The sequence below is a fragment of the Mus musculus genome, chromosome 4 (genome assembly GCF_000001635.26).
Source record: "Mus musculus strain C57BL/6J chromosome 4, GRCm38.p6 C57BL/6J".
Classification (NCBI taxonomy): Eukaryota; Metazoa; Chordata; class Mammalia; order Rodentia; family Muridae; genus Mus; species Mus musculus.
Genome location: NC_000070.6, coordinates 53,825,498 through 53,846,890, shown reverse-complemented (window position 1 = coordinate 53,846,890; position 21,393 = coordinate 53,825,498). Strand labels below are relative to the sequence as shown.

General features: G+C 41.9%; 1 protein-coding gene across 2 annotated transcripts in view; it reads right to left on the bottom strand.

Moving 5' to 3' along the window:
- The window catches only part of Tmem38b (transmembrane protein 38B), a 36,032-nt gene extending 15,129 nt beyond the window's left edge, over window positions 1-20,903 (bottom strand). The window contains exons 1-2 of one of the 2 annotated variants that reach the window (NM_028053.2): window positions 20,671-20,846; window positions 6,108-6,264 (exon numbers count right to left, since the gene is read on the bottom strand). In NM_028053.2, the coding sequence (NP_082329.1) occupies window positions 6,108-6,264; window positions 20,671-20,782 (269 nt within the window). In that variant the 5' untranslated portion in view covers window positions 20,783-20,846. Of the gene's footprint in view, window positions 1-6,107; window positions 6,265-20,670 lie in introns of both variants that reach the window. The other variant, XM_006538083.2, reaches the window with a different exon arrangement.
- Window positions 20,904-21,393: the final 490 nt, after the last annotated feature.

Below are 21,393 nucleotides of genomic sequence, written 5' to 3'. Positions count from 1 at the left end.
ATGTGGTTGTTGGGAATTGAATTTTTAGGGCCTCTGTTTGCTCCGGTCAACCCCACTTGCTCCAGTCAACCCCCGCTCACTCAGGTCAACTCTGCTCACTCAGGCCCAAAGATTTATTTATTATTATACATAAGTACATTGTAGTTGTCTTCTGACACACCAGAAGAGGGCGTCAGATCTCATTATGGGTGGTTGTGGGCCACCATATGGTTGCTGGGATTTGAACTCATGACCTTCATAAGAGCAGTCAGTGTTCTTACCCACTGAGCTATCTCACCAGCCCTCTCCTTTTGGTTTTTTCAAGACAGGTTTCTTTTGTAGTCCTGGCTATCCTGAATCAGCTCTATAGACCAGGCTAGCCTCAAATTTACAGAGATCTACCTGCCTCTACCTCCTGGGTGCTGGGATTAAAAGCACATGCCACCATTGCCCTGCATCAGATATTTCTAAAGTACACATAAAACCTTACATATTAGTGAAACCTCTGTGCCCACCTGAGTTGCCATGGAGCAAAAGGAACAACTCTGTCATGTCCAACAGACTTATGAATGAGCGTGAAAGACAAATGACTGCAGACAAAATCACTCTTGTTCTACAATATAAGTTAGCTATATAATGTTCCGCTGATGAATTACTGGGAAATGTCATTAATTAAACAGCACATCTCTTCTGTAAAGATTGTAATTTCACCTTAAGTTTGTAATATCCAAAAAACCTTTACCTTGTAAGTACCTAAAACATACACATAGATACATATACATATGTATACATACAGGAAAGGAAAAAGAAATGGAATGAGAAGATAATAATGGATTTCTCAGATACTTTTAAGTTCTGTGGGTCAGATTAATAAAAAGAGAAAAATGACAAAGGGTAGAAATTAGTGTAAAATAGGATACAACCAACATAAACCAGTGTAAACAGGTTTTAAGATGGGAGCTGAATTTAGGTTAAAACCAGGGGTTAAGCAGAAGGCGCTTTGCTGGGCTCATCACTGAGAACACTCCCTCTCTTACCATCAACTCTCCCTGTCTACCTAAGGCAGTATCCTTAGGCCAAAACTGGGCCAAACAGAACACAAACCACACCCATGTTAGTCTACTGCAATAGCCCTGGCCTCTGGTTAGGACACCAAAGAAATTTCATGGATATATCTTGAAAAAGATTATAAAACTGTGACTCTTATATTTCCCTCATTTAAATGTAATCTCCTTAAAGAATGCCTGGAAGTTTAAGGAAAACATTATGAGACATAAAATCATTAGATAGAAAAATTATAAATTATGTACTGCCCGCATAAATAAATGGCTTTTTAAAAAGACAACACAAATGAAAGTATATGGAGTTTTCAGACAACAGCTGTATACAGACAGAAGCAAGCTCTTGTCTGTCTTTACCAGTAGATGGTGCTAACCCCCAGGCATGCTACCGTTCTGAAGCTGACCTCACTTGAATATATAATTCCCCAGATCATTTGACTCTCAAAATCAGAAGCAAAGACTGACATGTTATTCTAAATGTTAAAACTTTTCTAATTAAACAATAAGATACACTGTCTTGACTCTAGCATCATTTCTCATATTGAAGAGACTGTAAGGACAACATTTCTATTTCAGAGTTCAAAGCAATTTACTGCTTATGCACCAACTAACAGATGAAATAACCATGGTTTAAATCTGGGCTCTGGATACTCAGGGTCTCCAATTCCTTGGCTAAGTCATTAATTTCTTTGTGCCTTGCGTCACGCTCTGTTAAGGCTAAAGCAGTACTCACCACAGCTTCAAAAACCCAGAATTACAGGGCCCAGATATAACTAGTGACCTGCATCCAGTACAGAGCAAGCAAAATCCGAGTGTGAAGACTAACCAGAGAAGCATGGCACTGTGGCCATGAAACTCTGGCAGCACACACACACCCTGGTTTAAAGATGAGAAAGGTTAAATATAGGCGAGCAAAGAACAGAACAAAATTAATTAACAATGTCAGAATATTCTGATTTTGTAATATCCTTTGTCCAACAAATAACAAAATTCTTTATATCTAGGTAAATTCCAAGTATTACATATATAACAGAGACATGTTAAATAATAATAAATAGGCTTGAATTTGAATTAGAGATAAATATTAGTATGAACTCAAGTCATTTTCTCTTTCTTTACCCTAGCTCATTTCAATAGATGCCTTAGCAGTGTCTCCAATGCTCTGAGTGAACCTTGAAAAAACTATTTCTCCTTAAATGAAACTAAAACTAATTCCAGAAGAAAGGTATAAGAATCTTAAAATACCAAGAGGCATGAAAGCTGAAAAGGCTCCCACTGGCCAAAGATGGAACAGATTCAAATAATGACAAAAAATGCACTCTGTATAATCTCACAAATCATCCTTTAATCTGAGTTCATACACAGGTTTGTTGCTGTTGTTGCTGTTGCTGCTGCTGCTGTTGTTGTTGTTGTTGAACTGACCATCTTTGCAGGATGACCAGCAAACAAATAACCAAGCAACAGCCCTGCCTCTCTCTGAGAAGTACAACAAGCTAAATAAAGATCGGGCAAGTCAGAGTGTTGATAAATGCACGTGTGTGGCGGGAAAGGAAGGAGTATCAGGAGCAGTGGCCATACATCACAGCAAAGAGGACAGAGGGAGGGAGACTCTGTAGGGATGGACAGTAGGTCATGAGAAAGCTCAGGCTGTTGTTCCTGAAAAGACATTATTGCACGCAGGAGTGGCACACTATAACTTATTTTAAGATAATCACTTCATCATTATGTGAAGAATATCTAGGGGGTAATGAATAAAGCAACTAGCCCACCTAGGAAGTTACTGAAAGTCCAGGCCAGAAGTGGGAGGACTAGTACTTAACACTAGAAACAGGAGAGATAGGACGGTAACAGAATCTGGCTATCTTCCTTTTTATATAGTCTCAGCATTTATACAACATTAAAATAATCCAAAATGCTAGTATCTCTGTAAACGACCACTATAGACTGGAAGTCCTTTACAGTGCTTCTGGAGGACGATGCTAGGAGATGAGTCAGTCAGTCTAAGACACAGGGCAGCTGTCATGCGCGGAGGCTCTACAGTCACACTTGTTCTGACTCTAGCCTACTCAGAAATTATGGCAACTGTTCCCTGGTCTCAATTTCCTCGCTGTCAAGTGGAAGTAGTAACAACAGCTGCCTCTTGTGGAGGGTGAACAGAACGCACTGGAAGGCAGGCTGAAGACTGGGGAGGGTAGCGCAGGAGAGAGCAGGGAGCTTGGGAAGGATGGGGAGTCGGCCAAAACTAAGCATGTATGAAAATGCCATAAGGAAACCTGTCACATGTAATCCAATGCTTTTAATTCTTAAAGGGTTGGAGAGGTGGCTCAGCAGGTAAGAATAGTGGCTGCTCTCACAGAATACCTGGCTTCCTTTTTCAACATCATAATTGTGGCTCACAATTATGTGTAATTTCAGTTCCAGGGTATTCAATGTCCTCTTCTGGCTCCTGAGGGACCAGGCACATACATACATTCGTGTTATATATACATACATACATACATATGTACATACAGACATTCAAGCAAAACACCCATACACATAAAACAAAAATAAATAAATCAGCCCGGCGTGGTGGCACACGCCTTTAATCCCAGCACTCGGGAGGCAGAGGCAGGCGGATTTCTGAGTTCAAGGACAGCCTGGTCTACAGTTAGTTCTAGGACAGCCAGGGCTATACAGAGAAACCCTGTCTCGAAAAACCAAAATAAATAAATAAATAAATAAATAAATAAATAAATCTTTAAAAACATAATTATAGTAGCTACTTCACAGGACTCATAGTATGAAAATAAATATAAAGAATTTACCTAATATCTCGTTCAATACATACTAGCTATCGAATGATTAACTCCACTCCACCCACCTTCCACAGCCAAAAAATATAAACTACTAAGAGAAAGAAAGTAGTGATTTTACTGAAAGCAAGCAACACCCTGTGAAATCTTTGAAGACTTTCCTGTGTAAGTCTGGTAGTATAGTCTCTTTCATTCTCATTTGATAGAGTGAGTTATGATTTAGATACCAACTACTTGAGAGAGAAATTTGTAATTGTTGTTAGTAAAAAAAAAAATCCTAATTTAACACCAGATTAGATTAAAAAACAAAACACAGTAAAACTTGGAGGAGGCTTAGCCTGCAGAACAATTCGATGGAGTCAGCCATTCCATACCTGATTGTATAGCTTACACATTTATTGGATGTTTAGAACAGTTATAGATGAATTTAACATTTAGCTACAAATCAGAGAAATGCAACATATAGTTCCATAGTATTTAAGTAATTTTTTTCTCTTAAAGTCACCAGGAAAAGATTTTGTCAGGAAAAAAATTATAATAGCTACTTGTGGTGGTTTGAATATAGTGGCACTATTTGCAGATGTAGCCTTGTTGAAATAGGTGTGGCCTTGTTAGAGGAAGTGTGTTACTGTGGACGTGGGCATGAAGATCTTCATCCTAGCTTCCTGGAAGTTAGTATTCTCCCGTTGTCCTTCAGAACAAGAAACAGAACTCTCAACTCCTCCAGCCCCACATCTGCCTAGACACTGCCAGGCTCCCATCTCGATGATACTGGATCTCTGACCCTATAAGCCAGCCCCAATTAAATGTTGTCCTTTATAAGACTTGCCTTGGTCATGGTGTCTGTTCACAGCAGTAAAACCCTAACTAATAATATACTACTTCACAGGACTCGTGATGTAACATGAAAATGAGTCTTAGCTGGTACATAATTCTAATTCAATAATTACTAGCTATCAAGTGAGTAATTCCACCCACCCTTCCACAGTGATAGGTTTCCTCTACTACTTTACCATTACCACTATTATTTGTAACATCCATACCTGTTTGTAACGACTTAAACATTCACAATTATTATAATAAAATGAATTTTTGGTTATTTTTCTCACTGAGTTGTATGTGCATGATGCGCAAAAGGCTGCATGCTATAGTGAACGTGTGGAAGCCAAGAGGCTTCTCTGGGCGGCCGATTCTCTCCTTCAGCTTTGTGTGAGTTCAAGAACTAGAATGTAGGCTGCCAGGCTTAAACGGCTAGCTCCTTTACCTACTGCGCCCTCTCACCAACCCCAGGAAAAATGAATTCCAAATGTTCCTTATATATTAAATTGATAGTGTTTTTAAATTGAAAGCATAGTTTACTTTAAATAAAACAAAGCATGTTGATTAGAATCAATATATTTTAACTTAATTAATCAATCTTGTTAAGAACCATCTAAATCTGTATGAAGAAGAATCCAAGCCAATTCCTACTATCATTTTCCCAATTCATGTTTAAAGATGTCAGAAGCTTGGGGCTGGAGAGATGGCTCAGAGGTTAAGAGCACTGACTGCTCTTCTGAAGGTCCTGAGTTCAATTCCCAGCAACCACATGGTGGCTCACAACCACCTGTAATGAGATCTGACGCCCTCTTTTGGAGTGTCTGAAGACAGCTACAGTGTACTTACATATAGAATAAATAAATCTAAAAAAAAATGTCAGAAGCCTTTACATAATCCAATAGCCAGATGTGGTGCAAAGCTGTAACCCCAGCACTGGGGAGGCAGAGGCAGGTAGATCTCTATGAGTTGGAAGACAGCCTGATGAACATACTGAGTTTCAGGACAGCTACACAGTGAAACTCTGAACTTATCTGTCTGTCTGTCTGTCTGTCTGTCTGTCTACAAATAAACAAGCAAATGATGAAGCCAACAAAGAAGAAGAGACAAGAAAAGCTTGGACTTTTTGTTTAGTTGTTCACATTTACATTTTTTAGGATGTCATAATTCTATCTAAGTTTATTTCACAAAACAAAATATTTGGGCTAATATTTGATGTTCTCTAATGTTAAAATGTTCCCACAAACACTAAAAACAATTTCCACTGGAAGAAGATAAGAGGAGGAAGGGGAAGAGGCAAACTTTGCACTTAAAGTCTTTGGCACTATTCGGGTTCGTTCATTGCACATGCATTAACTTAAGGACATAAAAAAGGTTAAAGGAAAAAGATCCATTTTACTGCAATCTATTAAACAATTCTTTAAAGATCTCATAGTGCAGCCTAAGGGCAACTTACCAGATTGAAGATGCCAGTAAAATATTAGTGTGGTTTGTAAGAAACTTCAATGGAGACTCTGCAAGCAGCATACAGGATAAAATTCCTCCACCAAAGCAATGGAGCATGGCACTCAGCCAGCTAGCCAGGGGGTTATTCCAGGCCGCCGCCACTGCTCCTGAAAGGACGGAGTAAAACACGCTCTGAGACCACTGCATAGGTGCCAGGAAGCGCTAAGCACCCAATACACTAGAGAAATAAAGCGTTTGTTGATTTATTTCCCGAAAATTATATTCACAAGTGTGCTCATCATGGCCATTTGAATCAGTATTCTCTTTAGTCACGGGTTTTACTGTGTGGGGTGTGGGAGATGGGAGAATGTGGGTGTGGCTGCAGGTATATGCGGTGGGTGTGGCTGCAGGTATATGCGGTGGGTGTGGCTGCAGGTATGCGGTGGGTGTGGCTGCAGGTATGCGGGAGGTATGTTGGGAGGGTATTCTCCAATGCAGGCACATGGAGGTCAGCGGTGATGTCAGGATCTTTCCTTGATCGTGTCTCCACATTCTCTTTTGAAACAGGGACTTGCCTGCACCTAAAGCTTGCTGCCTCAGTTAGACTGACAGAGCAGTGAGCCTCCGAGATCTGCTGGGTTCTGGGCATGTGTTACTTTAATTGGCTTTTATTTGTGTTACAGAGATCCAAAGTCAGCTCTCCGTGCTTGTGCAGCAAGTGCTTTATCCACTGAGTCCTCTAACCCCCAAACAACAGAGTTTTCTTAAAAAACTGTGGGGTTTTTTGAGGTGGGGAAGAAAGTAAGAGCTAGTGTGCATATCTATGTGCTTGAGCAATGGTGCAATTGCCTATGCACGCACATAAGGAAGCAGGGTTTCTTCCTCTACTGCTCTCTTTTCATTTTTTTAGCCAGGACACAATATAACCTTGGCTGGCCTAGAACTCGCTACATAGGCAAGGCTAGTCTCATACTAGAAACTGGAGATCAATCCATCTATCTCGTCCATCCTTCTGAACGCTGGAATGAAAGGTATATATCACTCTGCCTGGTTCTCTACCTTGTTTTTAGAGACAAGGTCACTCACTGGCTGGTGAGCAAGTCCCTCGATCTCCCTGCTTCCATCCTTCCAGATCCTGTGTCACAGGAGCAAACAGCTCCATGCCCAGCTTTAATAGGGGCTAGGGACATGAACTCAGGTCTCCACACCCACAAAGCAGGCACCTGACCCACTCAGCATCTCACAGCCCCCGACGTATTGTTTAATGGCTGATTCTGACATCCTATTTTTTTGGAGGGGGCGCTTTCTGGGACAGGGTTTCTCTGTGTAGCCCTGGCTGTCCTGGAACTCATTCTGTAGACCAGGCTGGCCTCGAACTCAGAATCCACCTGCCTCTGCCTCCCAAGTGCTGGGATTAAAGGCTTGCACCACCACTGCCCCGCTGATTCTGACATCCTTAAAATATCATCCAAGTTTCTTTTACCAGTCCCCTAGTAATAGATGGCTCATTTAAAATGGGTCCCACTTAGTGTACTGGCTAGTTTTGTGTCAACTTGACACAGCTGGAGTTATCACAGAAAAAGGAGCTTCAGTTGAGGAAATGCATCCATGAGATCCAACTGTAAAGCATTTTCTCAATTAGTGATCCAGGGGGAAAGACCCCTTGTGGGTAGGACCATCTCTGGGCTGGTAATCTTGGTTCTGTAAGAGAGCAGGCTGAGCAAGCCAGGGGAAGCAAGCCAGTAAAGAACATCCCTCCATGGCCTCTGCATCAGCTCCTGCTTTCTTACCTGCTTGAGTTCCAGTCCTGACTTCCTTGGTGATGAACAACAGTATGGAAGTGTAAGCTGAATAAACCCTTTCCTCCCCAACTTGCTTCTTTGTCATGATGTTTGTGCAGGAATAGAAACCCTAACTAAGACACTTAGTGTTTCCTTTTACCACAAATCTTACTGTGAGCACTCCAAAACAATGTGTTAATGGAATATATTAAGAAAGGTGGGAGACCAGTGAAATGGCTCAGCGGGTAAAGATTTGCTACCAAGCCTGACAAACTAAGTTTGATCCCTAGGACAGACATTGTGGATGAAGAGAGTCAAATCCTCTGAACAACACAGAAAGAAAGAAAGAAAGAAAGAAAGAAAGAAAGAAAGAAAGAAAGAAAGAAAGAAAGAAAGAAAGAAAGAAAGAAAGGAGAGAAGAGAAGAGAAGAGAAGAGAAGAGAAGAGAAGAGAAGAGAAGAGAAGAGAAGAGAAGAGAAGAGAAGAGAAATTATTTTTTTAAAAGAAAAGTTGGGCCCAGTCAGATGGCTCAGTGGGTAAAGGATCTTGTACAAGTCTGACAATCTGAGTTCAGCCCCAGAATCCATGTAAAGATGTTAAGGAGAGAATCAACTCCGCAAAGCTCCTCTCTGACCTCCATACATCTGCTGTGCGGTACCCTACCACTACAAATAATGAAATTGATTTTTTTGGTGTTTTGTTTTGTTAAGGAAATATTTATAACCTTAACTACTTTAGAAAACATAAGTGGCTACAGTAAGCAAACTAAGCTTTCAACATATCAGGCTGGAAATAAGGAACAAACTCAAATGTCAAAAATCCTGGGGAGGGAGGATTGATAGCTAAGAGCACATACTGCTTCTAATGGCTAAACTTGGCTGTCAACCTGACTACAGCACCAATCAACTAAAGCCCAAGCGGCCGGGCCTGCCTGTGAGAAATGTTCCTGATTGGACCATCTGAAGTGAAATGATCCATCCTAAGCATGATACTATTGTACCTTCAAATGTGTGCGTGTGTGTGTGTGCGTGTGTGTGTGTGTGTGTGTGTGTATATATGTATATGTGTGTGTGTGTGTATGTATGTATGTGTGTGTGTGTGTGTGTGTGTGTGTGTATGTGTGTGTATATATGATCTATAAAAGGTAAGAAGGTGGGTAGATTGACAGCTAGTTAATGTATAGATAATCTATCTTAAAGAGCATACAGACCTGTTCAGTATCTCCTCTTGCAGTGGGGATTGATCACCACGCTGATCAGTCAGCACAATAAATAAGTGTGTCCGTTCATTTGTTCCTTTTGGTCAGTGAGCACTCACTAACCAATGAATAATGCTACACTGAAACACCTAGGGCTAAAAGCAGTATAGACAGCTTAAGCATGCGGAGCACAGAACTTAGGTACCTAGAAACACTCTGGCTCTAGCACCTTCTCCTGTGTTAACACTTAATTGAGAGCTTTCCACCTCTGAAATATGAGAGCCTCTATTGCCCAGCTACATGGGGGGATGTGTGTATTAAGGAGAAGACCCCACCTCACAGCAGCATTGTAAGGATCAACAGCAAAAGAACATTTCGAGTGCTTTATGAGAGAGTCTGAGTCTGGCACATAGTAAGCAATAGGTTATTTTATCATCACACAAGAAAATTAGGAGAAAAGAGCAAAACTGCCCTTTTCCATGTCCCTACTATTCAGTCAGTAACACTTGTCCCCTAGGGAGTGACTTTATCTATTCTTCTAGGCTATTTATAAAGTCGTTCTATATACATTGCTGAGTGCGGTCCTGTGTGCACTCACGCCCTCCTTTCCCCTTCCTCTCCTCCCTCCCCTCCTCTTCCCACCCTTTGTACTGCCTCACGTGCACAGGCATACCCTGCTCAGCAAGCAGGAGAGATGAGTTCTCAGAATGGAAGCTCTATCTGAATGAGAGTTAAAGAATGGCGTGAGGTCCTCACCATGAAGATATATTCCTAAAGTAACTGACTACTTCTGATAAGCTTACATTTAGAGTGTTTTTCTAACAAAAAATTAGCATTACCTTTACCCTGCACTCAGCATTCACAGGCTAATAAGAGGACGGAGAATTTTTTCTCTACCTTCTAAATGTATGCTAAAAACGAAGTAATTTGGTGCTAAGCAAGTGTGCACAAAGTGTGCAAAAAGCATATCAAGGATTTTGCATTCCCAGAGCCCATGTAAAAGCCAGGCAGGAGGCTAGCAAGCCTCCGAGATCCCCAGCCCCAGCACTGGGGTTAATGTGGCCAGCACACCTGCCTGGCTTTTACATGGGCTCTGGGAATGCAAACTCCTTGATATGCTTTTATTGCATTACTTTATGCACACTTGCCTAGCACCAAATTACTTCATTTTTAGCATACAATTAGAAGCTAGAGAAAAAAATTCTCCATCCTACCTTAAGATATTTCAAATATGCTATCAACAGAATTATTTTCCCATAAATTCTTTGCAAAAGCTGTCACACCACAACCTAAATAGAATTTCAAGTACAAGATGGCTGAAATACAAATAATCACAGCCCCCAGCCCCCTCCCCCCGCCCCCAGCCCCAGCTTAGGTCACTTCTGATACATCCTTTCTCGCTCCACACTAGATAGAGCCTATTCTAGTTTTTTAAATCATACAACAAAGGGTACTTCTGAAGATCATGGATGCTCTCCTCTTATCTAGATATTAATTACATGGACTGATACATTTTGAGCATTCCCAGGCTGTAATTTAAGACTTTTGTCCTTCTTCATGCATAGATAAGCAGCCATAAAAACTGCAAGGTATGCGCTGTCACTTTCCACCTGTCCTTAACACCAAGTCTGAAAAATTCTTAACAATTAACCTCTCATCTCCCACAAACTAGGTGGCATCCTTTGTTTCTGGATTTAATTATAAAATAGTGGAGAAATTGCTTTGTGGTGTGGAAATGACAAAAATCACAGAGGGAAAAAAAAAAAAGACATGACAAATGACAGCTTATTGATTGAGACTTGTAAATCCTGAAAACCAAGAACATTAAATAGGGATGCAAAGAGAAAGCACACAGTGAACGGTAAGAAACTGGAGCTAGCAAGACCCGAAGCCAAGACCAAGTTCTATAATTTACTACCCATGTGCCCTAGGAAGGATACTTCATTCCCCCAAACTCCACATCTGTCAAATGAGTGCACCAATACAGAAGTGCATAGTGATTATAAATATCCCGCTGAAATTGTCTTCGTGGAGCTGAATTCAATAACTATTATTATTGTGTAAGAATGACAGTGCTTCTTATGAGACAGTACTAAAAGGGAAGAAAGAGCTAAGCTTATTTAGGGCTATAACTATCTTTTGTTTTTGGAGCCTCAATGTCTAACGTAGTTCCTGAAAGAGAATGCTGTTCAGTAACAATGTGATTTAATGAAGCACACATGACTTGAAAGTTAGGAAAATAGTTGTTGAAGACTTCAGACTAAAATAAAGATGCCTTGGATAGAAGAAATAATTGCAGATTAAATTTCAGAAGGCTGGGGGTGTAGCTCAGTTGCTGAAGTGCCTGTTTATCATGCAGGAGGTACTAAGTTCAATTCCAAGCACTTCAAAAGAAACCATGCTGAGTGCTTGTGATGCCAGCACTCGGGAGGTGGAGGCAATATGACATGAATGTCAAGGTTCTTTTCTGGTTCAAGCCTGGGGTACGTGAGACCTTGAGGGGAGAGTCTTAGAGAATAGACAACTGGATGCAAATGAAGACTTAAAGACCTGTGTTTGAGGTGGGGTTTTCCGAGGGGAAGGGGACTGGATGGTTATTTTTGTTGTGTTTTTGAGAAAGGATCTTCATGCACAGCCTCCGTTGGCCTGGAACTTAGGATCACCCCTTGTCAGCGTCCTGAGAACTGAGACTTCAAACTTTCACCATAGCACATGCCACCATGGCCAAATGCTTTTCTTGAAGATTTATGAAAATAACAGTGGCATAAGTCCCTAAGCCTGGACCCCTAAGCCAGTGCTTGTCACCCTTCCTAATTAATGCTTGGGACCCTTTAATACAGCTCCTCATGCTGTGCTGACCCCAATTATAAAACAGTTTTCATTGCTACCTTATAACTCTTATTTTGCTACTGGTACAAATCTAATGAAAATATTTTTGGAGATGGAGGGTTGTCAAAGGGATCGGAACCCAGAGGTTGAGAAGCGCTGCTCTGAGATGAGGTCAGGGCCATCCTGGGTTATATAAATCTCTTTCTCAAACAAACAAACAAACAAACAAACAAAAACTTTCAAAACAAAAACAAAACAAAAGTCTAAAGGAGAGAATGTCCTAACTACAAAATAAGATAGAATAAAACCGACGCTGTAGCCAAGAGTGGTGGTGCCCACCTTCACTCCCAGCACCTGACAGCTCAGCTAGCCAGCCTGGTCTGGAATTCCAAGCCACACAGAGCTAGCTACATGGTGAGACCTTGTCTCATAAAAATTAAATTAAATTAAATAAACAAACAAACAAACAAACAAAACCAGCCAGGTGTGGTGGCACACACACCCTAATCCCAGCACTCTGGAAGCAGGGGAAGGATGGTCTCTGAGTTCAGGACAGTTAGGGCTACACAGAGAGAGAGAGAGAGAGAGAGAGAGAGAGAGAGAGAGAGAGAGAGAGAGACAGACAGACAGATGGACAGACAGATGGACAGACAGATCTTACACTATAAGCTGCAGTCCTAAACTGCAGACAATCGGATGCCAAGAATCTAGAAGTAACTGTAAGACAAATGGAGGTAAAGGTGAAAAAATCCAATTCCCATTAATACAGTGATGCTTTTGTCTTTGATTATGACGCACAAGTCACCTAGAAAGACGAAAGATGCTACCCTTTCCTTGGGTTTGAGTAACTATGACTATTGGGCTGCAGAGATGGCCTAGTAGTTAAGAACCCAAGTTCAATTGTCAGCACCCAGGCTGGGTGGCTCACAACTCGGACAAGTCCAGTTCCAGGGGATCCGCTGTTTCCCTGGGACCTCTGGCTTCCCTTGGCACCTGCACTCATGTACACAAGCCCCTACAGACACACGCTCATATACATACTTTAAAACGTAATAAAAACAAATCTAAAGAAAAAAGAACCCTCCAATCTCAGAGACTCCAAACTGTTGGGAAAGAATATTCTTATTGCCACACAAAGAAACACAGCAACAATACAAAAGTAATCCAGCAAGACAACGTCTTTTTAGGGGGCAAGCAAGTACACCAAGCAGGAAATCTGCTACATTTTTAATCCTCACAGAGTCTAAAACCTCTCCCACTGGCTGGGTAACATCCTCACAGTCTTCCATGTTGGCTGGTTGTAAAAGAACTGAGGCGTCCGAAAGAAGAAATGATGAGCCAGTCTGGGGATGCAGTGGGCCTCCCTTAACAAAAGTGTTATCAGGTAAAAGAGATTAAAGGTTTGCATAAAGAGTTTTACAGTGTAGGGGATGGTAAGAGATTTGGGGTTCTTGGCTTAAAAGTCTCACAAGCTGGGGAAGGTTCTGTTGGTCATGGCCACCTTTGAGAGAAAAACAGTTTCTCACAAAACTTTTTATTCTCTAACTACACTGGCATTTCATAAAACCTACACAGATTACACAGGAGAGAATACAAATGGGCCGCAGGCTCCGAGGAGTGACACATTGGCAGAGATGGGAAAATAAAACAGGGTCTGAATAACAAGTCTGAAAACGGAGAAGAGAAGAACCAGCTAGCGTCAGAGTTCACTCAGCTCGTGCAGGGTTTGCTGTGCATGTGGCATGAATCCCTGGATGCCCAGTACCACATGAAATCAGTGGGCTGACGAAACCTGCAATCCCAGCACTCAACCAGGAAGGAGGAGGCAGAAGAACTAGAAACGCAAGGCCATCCTCAGACACACAGCAAGCTCAAAGCTGGCCTGGAGTGCATAAGACCCTGTCTCAAAAGAAGTGAGCAAGGCGCTGGAGCAAGCATCTCACTGTCTTTTCTCCATGAGCAGCCCTAGACCCTGCAAAAACTGGTTTGCTTGTGTGCTTGTTTTCTGTGCTAAGGGCTGAACCCAGACATTAGTGCATGCTAGCCAAGTACTCTACTTCTAAGCTATGTCCCCAGCCCCGGGTCTCAGTTCTAATTTTATTTTTATTTTAATCACCAGTTGGAGAACCTTCCTGCTAGTGTCTCTGACTCTTCTAAATGATCCAGAACCAATAGTATTTTAGTATCTGCTATAATCCAGTGGACTATTCTGGAAACAGCTTACCAGTTGTTGCTAAATAAAATGCCAATCTAAACTCTCCTTTCCCACCCACTTACTGTGAGAAGCATGAAGACGTCTTTGTGTCTCTCCTCAAGAACATTTCAAGATCACCAAGTCTTGAACACCTCTGTTCACAGGCACAGCTAATGGCTGCCCCTGAGCCATCTCTGAGCAAGTTGATGGAGATCTGCCTGCACTGCGGGCTGCACACAGCTGTCACTGAGTGTGGAAAGGAACTTACCATGTGTCAGCCACACCAGCAGGAGCCTGTCATAGCTTCCTCTGGTGGGGGATGGTCAAGCTAGAAAGAACAATGGTAACAGAACTAAAACCACCCACGTTCCCTCCATCACAAGAACAATAGTGTTCTTTCCTGCATTTGCTGCCAAGGTCTAGATGCAGAGCTCATTTTTTTATGAATGTATTTATTTTTATTGGATATTTTCTTCATTTACATTTCAAATGCTATCCCAAAAGTCCCCTATACCCTCCCCCACCCCGCCCTGCTCCCCTACCCACTCACTCCCACTTCTTGGCCCTGGCTTTCCTCTGTACTGGGGCATATAAAGTTTGCAAGACTAAGAGTCCTCTCTTCACAACGATGGCCGACTAGGCCATCTTCTACTACATATGCAGCTAAAGACACGAGCTCTGGGGGTACTGATTAGTTCATATTGTTGTTCCACCTATAGGGTTGCAGACCCTTCAGCTCTTGGGTACTTTCTCTAGCTCCAGATGTCGCTGAACAGAGGAATGAATACAGAAAATGTGGTACATTTACACAATGGAGTACTACTCAGCTATTAAAAACAATGAATTTATGAAATTCTTGGGCAAATGGATGTATCTGGAGGATATCATCCTGAGTGAGGTAACCCAATCACAAAAGAAGTCACTTGATATGCACTCACTGATAAGTGGATATTAGCCCAGAAACCTAGAATACCGAAGATATAACTTCCAAAACACAAGAAAATCAAGAAGGAAGACCATCTCGTGGATACTTTATTCCTCCCTAGAATAGGGAATAAAATATCCATGGAAGGAGTTGCAGAGACAAAGTTTAGAGCTAAGATGAAAGGATGGACCATCCAGAGACTGTCCCACCTGGGGGTCCATCCCATAATCAGCCACCAAATGCAGACACTATTGCATACGGCAGCAAGATTTCGCTGAAAGGAACCTGATATAGCTATCTCCTGTGAGGCTTTGCCAGTGCCTGGCAAATACAGAAATGGATGCTTACAGTCATCTACAGGAGGGAACACAGGGCCGAGTTCATTTTTATAGCACATACTTAAGGTAGATTTGTATGGTTTGTGTGTTGTCATATTGTGTTGTGTGCACACACTCAAGTATATTCCAATGTACTCTAATGATGTGTCATTTTAAAACTGCCTGAATTATTTTAATGGCTGGAGAAATACTATCTTGAAAGAAGACAATGGCTACCCAATAGTCCTCTAATGTTAGTCAGATGAGCTATTTTCAGTTTGCTGGGAGGACAAGGGTGTTGAGACATTGCCTCTTGTTGCCCAGGATGACCTTGAACTCATGTATAGCTCAGGCTAGCCTTGAGTTCCTAGGGCCCTATAGTAGTGAGGGAGGGAGGGAGGGAAAGACTATGCTATCTGCACATGCATGCATTGTTGCTTTACTGTACTACAGGTTCTAGAGCTCTGGAAAACTCAACATTGGGGGAATTGAAAAGACCACCAGATTCAATTAAGATTATAATTAGCCAAATTTATTAAAATTGTTAGCAGGGCTGCAGGTTTTAATCTACATCAGAGGCATGCTGCCCAGAAGCAGGTGAAGGAAGGGCTTTGAAAGGCAAAATGCACAAATACTTCCTCTCTGTGGAATTTACAGGCATGTGAGCAACTGCCTTACTCTCCATGCACATAGCAATAAGCAAGCTTACAGAAGTCAGAGCAAGCAGTTAATCATTTCACAACAGTTACACAACCCTTGGGAAGGGACAAGAAGTCAGGGTTGGTGGGAACTTATCTTTCAGGAATTTAGGCCAGCGACAAATGGCTAACATGGGTGCCAAGCACCAAGTAGAGCTTTCCTTGGCCATCACAAAGCACTGTCTACTGGTAAAGCATGGATATATACTAAGCGATGATCTAATTAAACTTTGGATGAGACACACACATACCAGGGCTTCTGTTCTAAATTAAGGGAAAGAAATGCTGACCACACAGGTAAAGAACACAAGCTAATCATTGTATCTACAGACAGAGTCTGGACAAATGTATTTTAACCAAAATGAAAACAGAAAAGATACATGAAAATCTATTAAAAAAAAAAATATATATATATATATGGCATAAGACAGATGCACAAAATTCAAAGAGACACTTAAGAATAAACAACTAGGTGGGGTAGGGAGATGTCTCCACTGGTAAAGTGCTGGCCACATGAGCATGAGGACCTGAGTCTGATCCTAGGCCCACAGGAAAGCTGGGAGTAGCAGTGCATCCCTAAGCCACCATTTGGTAAGCACAAAGAGGCAGATGTCTGCAACCCACAGGCCAGCTAGCCCGACAGCCAGTGAGCTCCAGATTCACTGAGAAAACACATCTCAGCTAGGAGGACCAGGATCCAGGAAGCTATCCAACACTGACTTTTGTCTCATCGTGCACCGGCACCTACAAACATGCATGTACACATCTCCATAAACATATGCATATACCATATACACAGACAGTAAGTCTGAACTACTCAAAGACCTAGACACGACGTGCACATGTGCTCTGACAGACTTGAAAATCTAAGTCCTCAGAAAAGTGTACATTACCAAGCAACCTACAGTTAATGAGAAAAGAAGGAAACATCTACCCACCAGAACATCTTTTCTTCATGAATATGAAGAAAACAAGTTTAGATCAAGAATTAGCAAATCAAATCACTACACTGAAATAATATATAATGCAAATCAACTTTGTTCCAAGAATGGAAGAATGAGTCATAATTCTTCAATTCGGTCATTGCATTCATGTAATCTACATTATATTTCCACAGGAAAAGCAATATGTATAATTATATATCTCAATATATGTCTTCTATTTTGGTTTTTGAAACAGGGTCTTGCTATGTAGCCCAAGCTTGTCTTGAACTTTCTCCTCCTGCCTTTGCTTCCCAAGTATTAGAATTATAGACATTACTCACCAATCCTGGATCAATAGATTCTGATCTTAAAAGAAAGAAAGAGAGAGAGAAAGAGAGAAAGGAAGGAAGAAAAAGAAGGAAAGAAAGAAAGAAAGAAAGAAAGAAAGAAAGAAAGAAAGAAGAAACAAACAACAACTTGATAAAATTTGTCACCTATTTGGGTGGTAAATAAGGAGGGACAGCCTAGAAAGTTAACAAATACAATAGAGCTTTCTTACAAGACACCTCCAGAAAGCCTACGGGAAACATCACATTTCATTAAACTTTAGACGCATCCTCACTAAATTCAGAAGTCAAGCAGAACTACAGTCAGTGTTCTTACTGGTCACTCTGCATCAGCACAGTTTCACATGAGGCTAGAAAAGGAAATGTGCTTCTTGGCTACAAGCAATACGACAAACTTAAGCCAAAAAGAATTTACTGGAAGAATTTCAGCAACTCCCCAAAGAAATTCGAAGCTAAAGATAGCAAGTAAATGCTAGGGACCTGCAAATGGCCATAGAGAAAGTGATCTCTGTAACAGGACAAGACCAACTATTCCGTTCAGTTAGCCACTCTGCCAAGATCACTGAGTTCCAAGTGTTCTCTGTAGTAATTCATCACTGAGATGCAAAGGCTTGCAAAGAAACACCCACCTACCACCAAACTGTTACAGAAAGGGGTGTGTGTGTGTGTGTGTGTGTGTGAGTGTGTGTGTGTACACTCGAATTCATGGAAACCAGAGGAAATCATCAGGTGTCCAACTCTATCGTGGTCTATCTTATTCTTCCCAAACAGGATCTCCAGCTGACACTAAGGTAGGCTAGCAGTCAGCAAGACCCAGCAAGCCTGCCTCTCTCAAACCCCATAGAGCCCAGGTTACAAGCATGTAGCTACTCTCAGCTTCTTACGTGGGTCCTGGGGATTTGATCTCAAGTCCTCAGGCTTGTGCATACAGCTGTCTTACCCACTAAGCCATCTATCTATTCTCCAGCCCCAAGAGCTTCCTTTTGTAACCATACACTTAGCTCTGTCTTTCAGAGCAGAAATCTACAAAACAAAAAAAGACATGCACATAAGGAGTTGGAGATATGGGTCAAAGGTTAAGAGCACTTACTACTCTTATAGACAACCTGGTTCTGCTTCCAGCACCCTCAATGGATGGCTCAGAAACACTTCTAACTGTAATATAACTTCAGCTGCAAGGAAAGCTGACCCAGTGGCCTCCGCAGGTACCTGAACTGGTATGCACACAAACACTCAAAAATAATAAAAAATAAATATATTTGTAAAATAGCATAAATCAGTATTTCTATAGTCTTTGGTATGGGACCAAACTTCCTGAAACAATATATAAATCCTGAAAGTCATAAAGTCTGTCTATTAAAAACAGATCTGTCTGTACAAACAAGGAAATAGATTTAACCATAAACTTTTTTAAAAGATTTATTACCATACATAAGTACGCTGTAGCTGTCTTCAGACACACCAGAAGAGGGCGCCAGACATCATTACAGATGGTTGTGAGCCACCATGTGGGTGCTGGGATTTGAACTGAGGACCTCCAGAAGAGCAGTCTGCGCTCTTAACCGCTGAGCCATCTCTCCAGCCCTAACCATAAACTTTTTAAAACTTCTGCACTAAAAGCTAAAATTTAACGAGTGTGGGGGGGGGGGGGGAGGGAAGCTTCAGCACTTACAATGAAAGGTCCATGATGCATAAAGAGAATCAATAAAATGAGACAACAATCTACATCCTGATAAACAGGCAAAAGAGACTTGGCATTCACAGGAATTAAATACAAATGACCCATAAACCAAGGAAGCATGTACATTAATAACCATGAAAAATGCAAATGAAAATGGTTCTCTATGAAAATGGCAAGATGGTGAGGACTGAAAATAATTACTACTCTTAAAGTTACTAGGTCCTCTAACACACTCCCTGGATGCTGGCGCAGGCATTCTCCTCTGAATACTATCATTTCCTAGTACTGGGAGAAAAACATGTTTCCCTCCTTGGTAATTAGCATTCAATTATCCAAGTGATTCTCAAATTTTAGACCCATACTGACCCCTAAAATTTAAAGAGGGCATGAATGGGATGCCAGAATTTAGGGGAAGAGACTACAGAGGGATAAAGTGCTTTGGAATATAAAATACTTTATATTTTTATCATATAACTTTGTGATAAAAAAATAGCGAATATATTTATGTAGATCATACCTTTAAAAATATTTTTAAAATTTCTTGGCCTGGGGCTCTACTCAGTGGGTGGGTACTTCAGTAGCTTCTATCTCCAGTAACAAGGAAGGACCTAGAGTTGGTGTTTATATTTAGCATTTGGAAACGTTAACAGTTTTTAAAGCAGTTACATATGGATTTTAAAATAATGCATTAAATGTAAATAATGTGTTCTTTACTAAAATAACTATTCTCAAAATCAAAAAAGTATTTCGTGAGAAAAGGCACATTGCTATCTAATTAGGCAAATCTCCTTAATGTCTAGCCTCAAACAGAAATGCTTGGACTCATCAGCTGTTTCATTATCTCTTACAACACTGTTAAGTCACACGGCCATTGGGAAACTTCGCTGTACACTCATAAAGGCAAGAACGGATAAATAACCTCTGAAGATACATTATGAAAATAATGAACTTTACAGTGTGTGACAGGGAAGAACCTGGGAAGTGAGCCACACTTTGAAAACGTCTGATTTAGTCAATACAAGATACTATCGGATTCTAGATATGGAGCAGTAACGAAACTGTAGTTCTCTTTAATCAGAGAAACAGTCTCCCACGAGGATGACCTGTTCCTCCACGAGTTAGACACAGAAAACTCTCAAAAACGTATGAGGCAAGGATTTAAAGAATTAGTGGTCCAGAAAAGGTAAGACAACCCTTAAACTTTCACCCTTCACCTCCCGGACAAGGAAGGCAGAGAAATGCCTGAACTCAAAGACAGACTCAGAAAAATAATGGGAAAATGGGGAACTTTAAAAGGAAACCCACTACATTCAATGTCAAAGACAGGAGTACAAACACTGCTTTTTGGTCACATGGTTCATGGAACTCAACGTTGTGAAAATCCCATCCCATCCCACATGTTTCACAGAGGGCTGAACTACATGCCAAGCGACTGTTACCCGGACCGTGCCTCCAGTGGCTGACTGAGAAACCGCAAAGCCACCCCCTCTCCTGGTTCAACACGCTAGCAAGGTGCTAGGTCCCACCTGAGACGTCCCGCTCAGGGGTCTACATGACCTTCCTCAGCCTACGTCTGAGTCCCGTGCTCGGTACTGAGGGGTGGGCCGCAGGGCATCCCGGCGTCCCTGCCTCCCGCAGTGAGGACGCGGAACCGGGAGCGCGTCGGGCCCCTTCACTCACCTGGCCGCTGCTTCAGCGCCATCACCGACACCAGGTAGTGGGCGATATCAAAAAAGGGAAACATGGACGTGCGGGAAAAGGCCAGAGTCAGATCATCCCACGGGTACTCCATGACGACTACCGACGCCGCCGGCCCCAGCAGCCGCGGCAGCCGGTTCCCCTCCGGCGGAGGGGGTGGGGGAGGGGACGGCCGCGCCAGCTTCAGCCCTGCGCGTGCGCCCTGGAGCCTAGGGGGGCGGGGTCCGGAACGGGGGCGGGGCCGGAGCCGGAACGAGGGGCGGGGCCCTGGCCCTGGTTCTCCTAAAAAAGGTATGACATTTTCTCAGTGTTGCAGTCAGTGCCAGCTGACCCAAGGGGCAACGGGCAACGCTCAAAGTCAGATTCTATGTAAACGGATGCCATTCCTCTTTTTCTGAACAGCCACGATGTAACTCATTTATTACTTAGTGAAGATATGAAAGATAATAAAACGGTAATGTTTTATCCATATCCCCATGAAACTTGAATTTTCCCAGAGGGAAAAAAAAATTTTAAGGACTCACGGAATTTCACAAAGCATAAAAAGTATGGATGCCACGCCAAAGCAGATGGTTAGAGAAGACCATTGCAGGGAAATGCACACGGTATTAAAAGCAAGTCTGTAAATATTAGAAGTTATTTTGGCTAGACTACAACCTGAAAAATGAAGTTGTAAAAGAAATAAAAGTCTTTCGCAGTGAAACC